This window comes from Branchiostoma belcheri, unplaced genomic scaffold, assembly GCF_001625305.1.
Source record: "Branchiostoma belcheri isolate BF01 breed outbred unplaced genomic scaffold, Haploidv18h27 scaffold237, whole genome shotgun sequence".
Lineage (NCBI taxonomy): Eukaryota > Metazoa > Chordata > Leptocardii > Amphioxiformes > Branchiostomatidae > Branchiostoma > Branchiostoma belcheri.
The window spans coordinates 55,862-71,809 of record NW_017803840.1 but is presented as its reverse complement, the minus strand read 5'-3'; the positions used below and the strand labels follow the sequence as shown (position 1 = coordinate 71,809).

General features: G+C 41.6%; 1 protein-coding gene across 1 annotated transcript in view; it reads left to right on the top strand.

Annotated features, from left to right (window-relative positions):
- Positions 1–5,125, top strand: part of LOC109470860 — a 9,159-nt gene extending 4,034 nt beyond the window's left edge. The window contains exons 2-13 of the mRNA XM_019769944.1: positions 192–360; positions 762–824; positions 1,043–1,569; positions 1,700–1,963; positions 2,199–2,303; positions 2,809–2,886; positions 3,063–3,095; positions 3,519–3,650; positions 3,767–3,810; positions 4,039–4,090; positions 4,274–4,312; positions 4,656–5,125. Of these exons, the coding sequence (XP_019625503.1) occupies positions 192–360; positions 762–824; positions 1,043–1,569; positions 1,700–1,963; positions 2,199–2,303; positions 2,809–2,886; positions 3,063–3,095; positions 3,519–3,650; positions 3,767–3,810; positions 4,039–4,090; positions 4,274–4,312; positions 4,656–4,970 (1,821 nt within the window). The 3' untranslated portion in view covers positions 4,971–5,125. The remainder of the gene's footprint in view (positions 1–191; positions 361–761; positions 825–1,042; positions 1,570–1,699; positions 1,964–2,198; positions 2,304–2,808; positions 2,887–3,062; positions 3,096–3,518; positions 3,651–3,766; positions 3,811–4,038; positions 4,091–4,273; positions 4,313–4,655) is intronic.
- The last annotated feature ends 10,823 nt before the right edge of the window (positions 5,126–15,948 follow it).

Here is a 15,948-nt window from a genome sequence, read left to right as displayed (position 1 = left end):
GACCCCCCCCCCCCCCCCCAACTTAATTGGAGAGAAGCATGACAAAACAGTTCGGCCTGTCCGATACATCTGTCGCCGATAAGATCAAAGATATCGGTAACGGTTATGCATGGCTGCTTAAGTTGGGGTTTGGGAGTCTATTGCATTCTTTTGTCTTTAATAAAAGTGTTATTTCTTTTGTTTTTTCATAGATCAAGCTCGTCGTAGGACCAGTATGGTCAGTGCCTCTCCGAGGTTTTCAGCAGGACGAAAACGCCTTCTGTGAGCCGTTTGCATCTTGCAAGGACTCACGGTCGGCCTTCTTACAAGCCTGGAAAAGATACGCCGGACGGACCGTGGCTGAGAATAGATCTTCTAACGGTGTGTACTAGGTCTTATGTTATGATTCCCAGACATCATTATGTTAGGATTCCCAGACATCATTATGTTAGGATTCCCAGACACACATGTACGCACGCACACGCACACACACACACACATACACACACACACAAACAAACACGCGCACACATACACATGCACACTGACTCATGAACACGCACGCTGACTCATATACACACACACCTACACACACACACACACAAACACAGACATACACACACAGACAAACACAGACATACACACACATACAAACGCTAACACACTCAGAAACACACTCAAACACGCAAACGGAAAATATACACACAGTCATGGACGAATACACTCACACACATTGAAGCGTGATTTGATAATGACAGAAGTTGTACTGTTCATATTCACAGGTGGGACATCCAGTCCGAAAGAGTCAGAGGGGGACAATGATGTCATCAAGCGGCATCTTGTTGGTAAGTTCGGTTAAATGTTATCAATTTGCAATCGTGGAAATTTTACACAAGTCAGGCGGTAATTACTTTCATATCAGTAGGCATTGGATTTGAATATTGATTCTGAAAGACGGAGTTTATTTATGGTACGGCATGTACACAAGTATGTATCATCTTCAAATCTGCACACTGTAATGCTCTGTTGACTAACTGGACCATATATTTTATGTTGCTCTTAGGGGAGTACATGATCCCCGTGGCCAAAATGGTGGCGCCCAGCTGGAAGAGACTGTGTCGTCATCCAGACTTAGGCCATGTGGACACTCTGGCGGCCAGGTTCAAGAGCTGCCCGGACAGGCCCTACACCATCCTGGCCGTCCATGTCCACGGGTTGGCGCCGGAGATGTTCAACAGGAGGAACCTCCATCAGTACTCCTATGAGGTGATTGGAGGGAACCACACCCGCCTGGCCCTGCAGAAGCTCCACAGTGAGGACCCTGATGAGGCCAAATACACAACCCACATGGCCAGGGTCTACTGCGACTTGCCGGACAGTCTGGCCAAGAAGATTGGGATGGAGCACAATAACATACACTTTTCCTTGCCTTCCACTGTTGCTGACAACCTATTTAGTTTCAGGGCCGCTGCGTATGCAGAGGCCGGCTACACGGACGAGGCTCACCTCACCACCGTGGAGCCGCCCTGCACTAAAGAGAAGGAGTCGCAGTGGAAAGATGGTCTGTGTACCATGCTGGGGATAGTCGGCGTGAGTGTTATCTTATCATAAGTTATGATAAGCTATAACTATGTTATAAAAGTGATGTATGGTTACGTGTCCGGAGTATCACGACTTGGTTCCGGTATAAGTTTATTAATGTATCTTCGTACATTTACAGACGGAGACTACGTCCAAGAGGAAGAAGCTCACCAACCTGTACGGAGTCGAAATCCGCCTTGCCATGTCACCATGCAAGGTGTGGAACAAGCTTACCGAGTTTGTCAAGAAGTGGCAAGAAGGAGGGATAAAAAAGCAGCCAAAACAGGGGAGGCAGCTGAAAGCCTGCCACCTCAGGTTCCTGGACAAAAGGAACGATGACAACAAGATAGCCGTGCTCCAGCAGCTCATAGACGGGGAGCTGGAGTACGGCTTTGACAAGAAGGTACATGTAGTTAACGTCTGATTTGAAATTCTTATGAACTCAAAAGTGTACCATGGCATGTATTATGCCTGGGATCCATGGTCTAGAAAGGCATTGAGATGCATGTTACTTCGAGGCTTAATTATGTCGCGTTCTGATATTTCTTAATTTGTGATGCAGATGTGCGTATTCCCAACACGCGTGTAATCTTTGTATCAGTACATTCTAACGTGAATTCTGCACTTGTGTATTCTAGAAGACACAGGAGAAAGACCAACCCGGCAAGGCTGGCGTAAAAGCCCCTGTGGCTGGACCCAGCAATGCACAGGATACCGGTGAGCCGCTGAATGGAGAAGAAAAGGTTAGGACTATCTTTACGTTAAATAGTATAGTATTGTACATGTATGGCACCATAGTATCGAATGGCGTATCGTATTACCTGGATGTATAACCTTCATCGAAGTATTACACATAGCTTAGCGTTGGCTAGAAAAGTTACCAGTGTTTTATCGAGCTGAATATGTACAATCTCACCCAATTTTGTCGCTGTACTATGTCATGAATTGGCTTTTAATTGCATTAGGAATTTCGGTATTGAGCGAGATAGGGGCTCATTTATGACGGACATGCCACGATGTTCTGCACCCTAATCGCAGTAGTTTCGGGGGGGGGGGGTGCCAGTGTTAAAGCAGATGCTATTGCGCTTTATGGATTATGGAGGGGGTTGCGCGATGCCTGTAGCTTAAAGGGCCCAAGGGAATCGTTTAAGATTGTCCACCTTGAACTTGCGGGAGTACTAAGTACAGCAAAGCAGTTGTGATAATACTGTACATTACGAAAAAAACAAACTTCTTGTCCTAATACAGGAGAGCCACGGCGTCGAGCTGAGAGGAAAGGACGAGGACTTGAAGGCAGAAAGGGCGACAAACAGGAAGCTGAAGGAGGTACGCGTTGGACATAAACCGATAAAATTTGACCTTTTTCCTTGTGCGGTTTTATTGTACGCAAGCGTATATACGGGGCTTTGTAACAGTTGTGCCTGATTTGTCGCAAGAAACATATGTCTCGCAGGTGATTATGTAACGGTTTTAACCTTTATAGTTTTTTTTTCTTGCTGTAGGAAATCAAGAAGCTCCAGAAAGGCAAAAGTGCGGTAAGTTTTTCTCACTTTTAATCTTGCTTTCTTCTGGGGCCGCGACTTCGACTGGACTGCTCTCTGTAATAGGCCAAGCGCAGAAAGGTCCCCGTGTGGTCGCTCTGTGAGCACCATTCTTGCTATAACCTGACTCCTCTGAATGTTTTGAACTGGTGTAGACTTGTAGTTGCGCGACATAACTTAGATTGTGATGAGACAGAACTCTGAGAAAGGTTTCTTATGTACATATGACTTACAAGAAAATTGTTTAAACGTGGTTTGGATTTTTTTGATTTCAAACAATTACAACTTGGTGAGGATACATCCTCAAGTAAAGATTAAATAATTCATCATGCTTTATTAAACAGCAGTTATGATCATCGCTTTAATCTTCTGTTCCATAACTATGATTGATACCCCATGTCCTTTGACTTTTCATAGGCCGAGGAAAAGCTAAAAGCAGTAGAAGCGGCTTTGGAGGAAGAAAAAGCCAAGTCCCAGGTCCTCGAAAAGAGTTTGCAAGACGAACAAGAAGTTTCAAGGGGATTGCTGTTTTCCTTGGAGCAGGCAAAGGTAACTTTTTTCTTGGCAAATAATGGTTAGTACGTTTTTTACGCGAGCAGGGCACGTGCACAGTGGTTTTATCATTTCACAAAGACTCTAACTTTGTATGTTGTCTTTGTTGACAGGATAACGATGGCTCAGCACGGCCAAGCAAGATCGATCCCGGCAGGTGAGAAAAAGGACAATACACAGTATACAATGGTTGAAAAAAAAATCATATACTCATTACTCATGCAAGACAAATTGAAATTCTTACGAACATTCTTGCGTTGTCTTGCATGTTAAGTGATTTCATTGGAAACTGTCATGGCGACTGTAGCAGACATTGTTGTAGTTCTAATACTTTAAGCGTATAACACTTTGCTGCCTTACAAGAGCTGTTTTCTCATTATTTTAGAAACAAGCGACAAGGTGGTACAGACGTTGGTGATGGCGGTGATGCTAATCAGGTATGTCAATTCGGTTTGCATGTATCAGTCAAACTTTATATTTTTTTGGTTGTTGGCAAGTAAGCTGTGACAACTAGCATATTTCTAAGAAGAAACCAAGTATCATAACCATGAGACTGTAGACAAGCTGCACTCTTGTTTTTAATTTGTTTAGTTTTTAATTTTTGTATCATTTATTTTCAGGCACCCCGTGCGAAGTCAAGGCGGATCGCCAGCATGAAGGTTGGCCGAACTTCTTGTTTTGATGTTAGTGTTGACGTTATCTTTATTTTTAATTTCGGGCTTTAAACGTTTTCAGCATACATAACATGGTAGAGCATTGAAAAAGACCACTTGAGAAACTGGTGGGATATAAATAACAGACTGGGTGTCCAAAATCAGTTGCGGCGCGGTATTAATGGACTTAGATATTGATCTGGCTTTACTACCTTGAAGTCCGTGGGGCAATTAAATTGAATTGCAAGTTTTGTTACATATTACGTACACTCGACGAATGTCCATGATTATGAGCAATAGTCAATTGATACATCATATTTTAATTCGCTTTTGTTTCCATTGTTTACAGGAGGACCCTTTATATACGGTCGGGGAGTTCGTCGTGGTGTCCGGAAAGGCCAAGAGCGGCGAAGATGTAGAGCCCTGGTTCGGCAAAGTCATCGCCGACGACCCCGCCAAAAAACGCCTTACTGTACGGTGGTATGATAATGTTAATGGGATATACGTGAGGGAGTTGCATAAGGGGTCCGACAGTCCCCTCGAGGACGACATCATAGAGTATAAGAAGATTGTCGCCACTGTAAACATGTCAAAAGACATGACACTGTCCGTAGAAGACATGTGTAAGGCGTTGAACGCCGTAAAACCACAAGTGAAACAGTAGTTTATCATTCCTTTTCTGTCTAATAGTGTGGTCTGCCACTCATTTTAATTTATCTTGTTACAAATGGTGACAAACGAAGGAGTTTGGGTTTTGTTTCATTCGCTCAGTAGTAAACAGATAGTTCGTAGTTAGCACCCAGGGCAAGTTGGCATGTATTGCCCTGTTTTTTTTTTTAGTTTATACAGTAGACATTAATAAGGCTATTTTGTATTCTCTGATGCCTTAGAAGCTGACGTGGTAAAATTCCAATGCTAAAAAAAGGATGTAACGTTATTTATGTTTATGTTTATCTTTAGTTTTCAGATGAACATGCGGTATCAGTGCATGTCCGTACTTTACGGTCAAGGTAATTTCTTACATGCACTATGGCATATCATGTGCTCAATACTTCGCTAATAGCTCACTTCTCACAATCTCTGCTTTAAGTTGAAGTTGGACGAGAGTCGCTTAGTTTATTGCTGACCGAAGTGTGCTTTGTATTGTTTGTATAATCGATTGTATAGCCAAATCTGATCAAACAATGTGCTTTTTCTGGGCTTCAAACTAGCCCTGATCCATGGCACCGAGGCACCGAGTTTATACGCAGTTCATAAGCTAACATTCAATGCTTTAGCCTCTTACAATAGATATCTTTCACTTTTTAGATCAATCATAACCTATCTGTGATCTGTACTCTCTACTGAGTATTCACCAGCAGGTGGCGCTGAAATTCTTAGACATTTCATAGTGCGTTTTTGTTAACATGTTTGTCGGAAGTATTTGTTAAGTTCACCCTGTTTTAAGGCAAGTTTAAAGTTTCATTTGTTAAAATCAAGATTTCCGCTTTGACATGACGTGGATGTTATTCATTGTATCACAACTTTAATGCATATTTTCTCATCTAAGATAAATTCAGCCATTGAAATTAAGTAAGCCGTTTTGAAATTAATGTACGAAAATGTCCACATTCTTGCATACATTGGTACAAGGCTAGAAAATTAAACATTCTAATTCCTGGCATGCATCATGGGGTAAACAATAATCAATTTGAAACGAAACACAAATCTAAGTTTCCTAAAAATCTTGTATATACACCCTCTTCTTTCAGGCTCTAGCCTCCAATGAGGTGATATACCGTAAATTCCCACGGTATAGTCATATTCGCCGCCTTCGCGGAGACCTTCGTACAGCGAATCCATTTCACCGCGAATATGTTAACCGTAAGTGTGCCCCCCTCCCCACATGCATTCACGAAGGACCTCGAGTTCAACCGAAACACAAAGGACACGCGCGATACATAAATTAACGCGGATCAACTTTATTCTTCGAAAAAAAAATGCTGTATACTGATGTTATATAGTATAAGACACCGAATCGCAATTTAACGCTGGCCATGTCAACCACGCACCGCCCGATGCGACATGAAATCTCTGCGTGCAGCGCTGTTGGGACGAGGCTTTTAGCAGCGCTGTTGGGACGAGGCTTTTAGCAGCGCTGATCGGACGAGGCTTTTAGCAGCGCTGTTGGGACGAGGTTTTTAGCAGCGCTGATCGGACGAGGCTTTTAGCAGCGCTGANGAATCACGGGGCCACACAGTCTCTCTGGACAAAGTTAGAATACTGGACACTGAACAGGACTACTTTCTAAGAGGCATTAAGGAGGCTATATATATATTTAATCCCTGTAAATTGTGTGTTGGAATAAAGTTTAACGTTTTACTATCGAAGTGTGCTTTGTATTGTTTGTATAATCGATTGTATAGCCAAATCTGATCAAACAATGTGCTTTTTCTGGGCTTCAAACTAGCCCTGATCCATGGCACCGAGGCACCGAGTTTATACGCAGTTCATAAGCTAACATTCAATGCTTTAGCCTCTTACAATAGATATCTTTCACTTTTTAGATCAATCATAACCTATCTGTGATCTGTACTCTCTACTGAGTATTCACCAGTAGGTGGTGCTGAAATTCTTTAGACATTGCATAGTGCGTTTTTGTTAACATGTTTGTCGGAAGTATTTGTTAAGTTCACCCTGTTTTAAGGCAAGTTTAAAGTTTCATTTGTTAAAATCAAGATTTCCGCTTTGACATGACGTGGATGTTATTCATTGTATCACAACTTTAATGCATATTTTCTCATCTAAGATAAATTCAGCCATTGAAATTAAGTAAGCCGTTTTGAAATTAATGTTCGAAAATGTCCACATTCTTGCATATATTGGCTAGAAAATTAAACATTCTAATTCCTGGCATGCATCATGGGGTAAACAATAATCAATTTAAAATGAAACACAAATCTAAGTTTCCTAAAAAATCTTGTATATACATCCTCTTCTTTCAGGCTCTAGCCTCCAATGAGGTGATATACCGTAAATTCCCACGGTATAGTCATATTCGCCGCCTTCGCGGAGACCTTCGTACCGCGAATCCATTTCACCGCGAATATGTTAACCGTAAGTGTGCCCCCCTCCCCACATGCATTCACGAAGGACCGAAACACAAAGGACACGCGCGATACATGAATTAACGCGGATCAACTTTATTCGAAAAAAATGTTGTATACTGATGTTATATAGTATAAGACACCGAATCGCAATTTAACGCTGGCCATGTCAACCACGCACTGCCCGATGCGACATGAAATCTCTGCGTGCAGCGCTGTTGGGACGAGGCTTTTAGCAGCGCTGTTGGGACGAGGCTTTTAGCAGCGCTGATCGGACGAGGCTTTTAGCAGCGCTGTTGGGACGAGGCTTTTAGCAGCGCTGTTGGGACGAGGCTTTTAGCAGCGCTGATCGGACGAGGCTTTTAGCAGCGCTGTCGGTGAGGAGGGAGGCTTTTAGCAGCGCTGCAGGTGACGACGAGGCTTTTAGCCGCGTTTGTGCCAAGAGATCTAAGCTGGTACAGATTGATTTTTGTTTCCTATTAAAATTTTTAAATGTCTGAAGACCTGAATATTAAAGGCTGAACAGCTTCTCTTTCAACTTTGTTAGCTCTTTGATTTTCAAAATTTCAGACGAAAAAAAGGGAATAAATTGGATTTTCCCTTTTAGATTTGGATTGTGTTCATCCCTTTATCGTCAATCTCTAAATTCTTCACAACGCTGCAAGATATTCGAGCGACCGCTGTGTTACTTGACACCATATAAATGCAACTTATTTCTGCCATATATATACAAGTTATTAGTTAGCAGATTAACCAACTGTCCCCCGCTTTTCACCTAACACTCTCTGGGCGTGACAGCTTACTTGCAATTAATAGTATTAGTAATGACACAAACGATAAGAAGACTTACTTGGAGAGCTTGTCGGCACTGTTTTGTCCGACATGTCCGCACTTTGCAGCGAAATGCAGCCAAATGAGCATGCGTTGTGAACTCTTGACACCTCATCAATTTAGTAATTATCATATGGAATGTGTAGTGGCGTCCTGTAATTAATTAGTCACACCTGATCTATCAGCATCTTTTTTGCATATCACTACTCTGTCTTTCCCAACATGGACACGCAAGAAGTTCTCTGGTCATGATAATTTGCAAGGTCATGACCGAAGGCTAACAGAACTCCAAAAATACAAGAACAACAATAATAAACATCATTTTTTTTCTTCAGGACCACCGATTCCATTCCGGAAGTGTAACGTTGAAGGTCGGTTGCCTCACGAGAAAGAAAAGCAAAGTTACAGTATACCATTTCCTGGCACTTTACAGCATATTGCTGCTCGTCGAGCAAGGCCTTCTCAAATCCTTTTACGTCACCCATTTTAAGAAGACCTGCCCTCTGTGATCTGCAGTCGCCTCTCCATATGACAACTTCAAACTGTAAAAATTAGAGACAGATCAGCATCATTTCCTCGAACCCTACTCCCTACAGAAGATACAGGTGTGTCTATAATTATGGTTAACCATATAGGGTCTTTCTTTCTTTCCTTCCTTCCTTCCTTCTTTCTTTCCTTCCTTCTTTCTTTCCTTCATTGTGCTAATTTCTATATGCAGTGAATAGGTCTTTTTTGCTTATTACAACGAGCCATAAAATGATAATTGGTTCTGCACAACACCTTACTTAGATGTGACATACATCATCTGACTACATGAACCATCCAAAAAGAAATTGTATATGGTAAAGTGATAAAGATGTAGGACGATTGACAAAGTGCACCTCTTGTTCACAACAGTGGGGAGACCTCTTCTTGTCATCTTCAAGAACACTCTAGGTCTCCACAGGCGGCAGACCTGGACGATTTTGCCGTCATTGTCGGAACAAGACATGCCTGGGCCAACCCGCTCCGCAAGAGCGCCTGTGTTTTTCTTGACCGTCTTTCTCTCGCTGTTACCCATCTTCAAGGTTTTGTCAAGTCTTTGTTTGTGCATTTTGGGTGAGAACCAGGGACGATTGGAAGTCCTTGCCGTCGCACCTCGCATTTGGCTGGCTATCGGTGACCATGGATAGCAACATCTTTTTCCCGTGTCATGTTCAAACAATGGTCAGTCTGCCTGCGTCCCTGTCTTCTGAACTTTGCCTTGGTTAGATTATTGCAACTTTCGTTCTGTCGACACTGTCTGGCTGTCCTTTTAGTCCCGCCTCTTGACTTCCGCCAGAATTGTGCATGTGAGGTAGCAATATAACATACACAATGACTGAGACTTGTATTATTATCTTGTCATTAATAGACATCTGTCAATAGCATCGTATTTTTTGCAACATGAAATCATGACATAATGACTCACCAGCTGGCTCTTCCTGGATGATAATCGATGTTGACCACTTACTGGTTGATGTTGATAACTGGCTCGTCTTGGATGTCATTATTAATTATTATCCCTGTAGAGACAAAGGTCCTAGAACGCATGGTTCTATTTGTTAGAAAACATACAGTGACTTCATCGTATTACATGTATAAGAAGTCCGACACCACATGTTTTTCAAAGATATACAGCGCAAAGGAAAGCGTAAAACAGATGATGCTGAATAAGCTGCTACGCGAATTGTGCAGCATGGCTTTTTCTCCAATACCTCCCTCTCTGCACTCACTTCATGGAGGATGTCAACTATACGTCGTGCTTGGAAAAAGGGTTTAATTTCCGTTTTCCATGTCAGTACTTTTATTTTCATGCGATATCCCTTCTTGTAGTTGTTTTATGATTGTCCTCTTGTGCGACATGCACATTTGCTGCCTGTTTAGTCGTTGAAAACCGACCTTTTCCCCCTGCTTCTAATAGTACGAAACTGTTTCTGCACTGTAGTGCAGACAGGGTCGGAAAGGGAACGCGAACGCGAACGCGAAGACAGATGCTTGCTGCAGTAACAACAGCTACATCTGCACTGCCAGGCTTCTGTAGCCGGATGTGTTTCTGGTGTTCATGGTGCCTCTTTCAATTTCCTTCTTCACGTCAGCAATGCTGAATTTCTTCAGGTCCTCACAGGTAGATTGCCCCAGGATGGAGGTTGGTGCCATGTTTTTCCGATCTTTTAGAATTGTGGTTCTTACCTGTTTCTTCAGTGCTGATGATAACTCCTCGTGCCCCATGATGTCTTTTAAAGCCTGGCCCCATTTCTTTTCGGTTATGTCGGTTTTTCTGCCACCGTAACACGTTCCGTTAGACACGTCCTCGCTGTTGGAACGCCAATTTCCCATGCTTCTATGTATTCTGTGCTTCGGACGTGTGAAACGTTTAGCCAAAGGCGTGCGTTCAGAAAGGTATCTTGGATTGGCGCCAGACTTGCACTCTTTCTGATGTAGAAGTGAGTCTGTCTGCGGCATATATATATAGTGTGTCAAATTTCCTATTTAACCGTGTTGAGATATGGGACAATGGTGTTGCCTCCCATGGCATACTTCTGACAAGTTGTCAACAAACAGCTTGTGTTAAGGAAATCTGCAACTACCCTCTAAAAATCACAAATGAGATTACAAATTACAAGAATTAGAAAATGCATAAAATGTCCAAAGGATATAATAAGCATAATTGTTAACGATAGTGCAATTACAGAATTAAAATATGGAGGTATACTACATTCACTATTTTTATGATTAACGTAAAACCCCTCTAATGTATTCAACTACACAATTTATTTTATATAAGTACATGTATGCTAGAAGTCATTACCTGTTGTCAATGTTCTGTAGCAGGTCTGCCGACCCGTCGTACATGTGCCGGTATATGGAAGATTAAAATGAGCAAATGACTTACCCTATATGACTAAACTATAGTAGCCTCTGGGTGCTGGTTGTTGGTCACCCTCTCAGACAGGAAGTGATTCATGCGTTCGTAGATAATCCTTTAGGCCAAAACAATTTCATTCCCGTACTGAATGTTTAAGTAAATTATTACTAGTACGATAAATATTTGTATAGTTATAGTGATCGATATTTTAAGAGACACATACGGTCCAAACAAGGAGGTTGAAAATCATTGGTTGAAACAAAGAACCAAGACAGTACGGTCTTGTAACAAGGGGGTAAAATCAATTGGTTTTTAACCTCATTCCTTTTAGATTTTCTAGTGTATCTTGACGTATTTTATCTAGTGTAGCAATTACGGCTCATTGTCCCAGTGTAACAATCAAGGCATGTGTTTACTTTTTACAACGTTTTTAATGAGATTTAAAGGTATCAAATGCAATTACAAGGAAACAAAATTGGAAATATTCTAAAGGCAAGCTGACTGATATCGACAGATACTGCCCCACATAAAGTAACAGAAATGCAGCCCGCCATATTTGTTTGGATAGTGCGGGACAGGTTCAGGTGAAATTGGCTCAAACAAATGTAAAATGGGGTGATGGTGAAATTACGGCAGGTGGTGATGAAATTACGGAAATTAATTGTTGCATATTTATAAACTATTTACTCCCAGCCTTGTTTTGTCGTTACAATTATAAAATTAATACTTAGCTGGTGTATATTATTTTAACTCACCGGAGTAGTGAAAATAGTTTAATGTTAAATCCTAAGGATTATTCCCCAACATCGTACCATTAAATACACTATAAATGTGGGAAAATAGAACAACATAAGATAGCAACATCAATTACTCACTATAATGGCAACAGAAAAGTCCCGCTCCATCCGAGCAAGGCATCTGTGCACAGCCTTCTCCAGGTCCGGGAGTCTAGCTCTGTTCACCGTGGGAGCACAAAGCGCCGACAGCACACCACAGATCATGTTACACCGTTTCGCGTTGGTCCTCCCCCAGCATGTCCATCACGCAGAACTAGAATATCCCATGTGAGGTCAGCTGTAAAATATTTCAGCAAAATGTCTTACATTATTTTTAGCTAAGAATCATTTTGTAACGTATTTTTATTACGTATTTTCATTTCGTAAGGGATATATAATAAGCGAAACATTATAAAAATGGGCATTTATGAATCATATCGTTGCTCGTACGTATCTCCTTCACACATAATCTCCGAGAAAATACTAGTAAATCATTTGGGGGTGGCAAAATATGTATTAAGTGTCCTTGAACAAACCTTCGAACAATAATAAAAATAGTGTCAAAATATGTAGAGTCCGTTGTTATACTTACACACGGGATAAACAAACACAACATTGAGTGCATTAAGAATTTTATTAATTATATATCATACCTGTTTCCAATCAAGGGACTTCATTTTTGAGATTTTTTCGATGAATGGTGTTGGCTGCCACCCAAAGTTCACCGAAACTTTCACGGCGCAACGGTACTATACGGTTGTCAGCTTTCTCATGTCTTCCTCAGACAGTGTCCGTAGTTCCTGGGTTCATCTTTTTCCTAGTTTTCTTTAGTGCCTTTCCCATCCCTTTCTGCAAATTGAAAGGAAAAGCAAAATGCAATTTATTTTCTGCCGCTATTAGTAGTATTTACGTATATTTCAACATTTAATCATTTCACTATCAGCAGTTTTCACAAGGATGAGGACTCGCTGGTCTACGTTTCAATTGACGTACAAGTGTACAAAAATTGCTTGGATACTATTTTGTGAAATATCTTTAAAGCTTGTACTTAAATACATTCAATATCTTAAGCATAAAACATGTTACTACAGCTTCATTTTCGTGACGAGGCCACAGTCGTGTCGTCCACGTCTTCCCATTGGTTGTCGCTGTCTACCCAGCACTCCGGGAACCGCCCAAGCCGCTGTTCTTCTGCCCGTACGGCTGCTGTGTCATCCTTCCTACACATCAGACCGTGGATTTTTTGGATAACGTCCTGAAATATTTTGGTAACCAACTATTGTAGTAAGTCTGGCGATACAGGTGTGTACAGAGGATTTAAATAATGTGTCAGTGATTTTAATATGGTACAGGAAATCTCTTTCATTTACAAATTTATGACAAACTACTGTATGTAATAGGTTCACATATTTTTTATCACATTATATCAAATTTTACCAATTTTGTTTGCTCAAATTCACATTAACTTCACATTAATGACCCTGTTATTGATATCTGATCACGAACAACAAATGACACATGTTTTGAGTTTCCACTGAGATATATTAAATCAATGATGTCTAACGTTTGCCATTTACATTTGAAAAACTACATCGCAATAACAATTGCAGTTCTCACAAAAATACAAACAGCTACTACTATGTTGAAGAAGCATAAAAATTGAATACACAATGTAGTATTATTTGTCTATACAACAGTTTTGTTTTGTTTATTGTTCAGCTTTGTAGGACTGATAATCACATAATTGCCTCGTCTTTTCCTCGGTATATATTAGTGTAATACTCCATCTCTATATACATCAAATTGTCAGGTTATCAAAAATCAGGCACCGTCGGTCAGATTTGACGGTGTGTAAACCTTCCCCGGTTTCTTCAGCCGTAAGCTGGGCTGTCAAGGCTGAATTGTGTTCTTTTCCAGCGAATGGGTGAGACCTGGATGGGGGGCACGACGTCTGGAGAAGGCGGGCATGGTGGGGACAGATGAGGCGATGAGTGTTGAACGGGCGATGACTGTGGTGAAATCACGTTGTCAGGTGAGTTGAGCAGGGAGAAGTCCGGGGTTGAGTGGTTCGGGTTGGAGTTGGTCGGTCAGTGGTGGTGCTGTGGAGGTTGGTCCGAAGGTCGTATGTTGGTCGGTCGGTCCGGAATGGTCGGCCGGTTGGGGTCGGTCGGACGGTCAGCTCGTTGGTCGGGGTCGGCTGGACGGCGGCTGGCGGTTTGAAGTATGTTGAAGGTTTCAGGCCAACATACCTCACGCAGGACTCCATTACTCCGCGGAGAGCCACAGTCCAGTCTGCAGGAAATGAAAATAAGGATACAAAAGAATTAAATGTAGAAATCAGAGGATACATGTATAAAAAAAAAACTTCCCTTAACCAGATGTCTATTCTGTCCAAATGAGATCAAAGATGAACATTTTATTATGGATTGTTCATAATACGACGATAAACGCTCAAAGCTTCTTTCTGCTTGCTAAACAGATAGATATACTATAGATACATTCACAAATAAATGAAAATTTCAAACAATGTTTACAACTTAGAACACGGAGTTTCTGTGACATGGCAAACTCAACATGTTGATTTATTCTAGGAAGTGGATGTGCCTGTCTAGAATGAATTTTCCCATTCCTCCATACCATGGGCAGGATTCTTTACATGCGTGCATGCGAAAAAGCTGTGTACTTCCCTGATGTCAACAGCGCATAGTCAGGGGTGGAAACCTACTCTCTGCTGCCCCAATTCAAACTGTCGAGAAGGACTATCTCCTTTGGAGAAACGGAGGATGTCTCTGTTGTACTCACTTCCATCTGGTGCCTTTACTGGGAGAGCAAGAGAAGGTACATGTAGGTAGTCTCTTCTCGTCTCAGCATACAGGAGTTGTTCAGCATCAGAGCTCTTGCTTCTAGCGATGATGTATATACGTGGCTGTTCTACTGCAGACTGCACAGAGAGTCGCGTGAGCTTTTGTTCCCCAGAAACAATGGTTTGCGATGGTTTTGTAGGCATGGTGGATAGTTGGGCTTGGTTGAAAAAAGTCAGAACTTGAGCTTGTAAAGCTTCCTGGACTGATTTCTGTGCGGCTAGACCGTTTTCGAGGCTCTTTTGACTTCGCGCTGGCGTTTGAGTTCAGCAGTTAAATTGTCAACTTGCTGTTATTGTTTCCTAACTCGTTCGCCATCCTCATCGTCCTCCAAAACGTCCTCGAGATGGCTGTCCTTCTGGCCGGGCACCTTTCCAGGAAGTTTAAGCAGGTTGCAAAGAATTCTGTAGAAGAATAACACTATTGATATTAATGCTGTTACTTGTATAAGGCAAGGCATAGAGCTGTGTACCTAAACAAATTTTAGGTACAGGTACAGGTACAGGTACACAGGTTTAGGTACAGGTCCGGACCTGAACCTGTACCTGAACAATTTGACCAATTTATATGCTCTTCTGAACTCCTTCAATAACAAAAAAAACATTAATAAACTTGTTAGTTAAGGTTTATTCTTTGTTTATGGCGAATGCTCAGATAAAATATAGGCAAAACTAAAGATGTTTTTGTTTTCATGAACACACTGTCCTTACACAGGGACCCATTTGAGGTCACAAATAGGCATAAAATTGGTGTGAAATTGTTTAGGTACAGTACCGGTACTGAGGGATTAGGTATTTTGGACCTGTACCTAATCAATTTTTCCGGTACAGTATCGGTACTGCGTACCGGTACACAGCTCTAGCAAGGCAGCATTGCCTCATAATTCCTCCTGATTGCAATGTGCTTACCAGGCAGGTATATCAGAAGACCACGCGTTTTGTTAACGTCTTGGAACCGAGACATAATTATACGCGTTTTGTTAACGTTTTGAACCGAGACATAACGATAATCTTTGTTTCAGATGCGTTCGTAGTGAAACGAGCGGTCTTTACTAACAATTCATGTTTTGTTAATGTTTTGATGCGCTTTGTTTTCAACCGGAGGCATTTATATCTCGGACGATTGCATTACTTAACTAACACGATCAAACTACCGTTACTACCTGACTTGCATCAACCTACTCACACGAGACTTACATCAA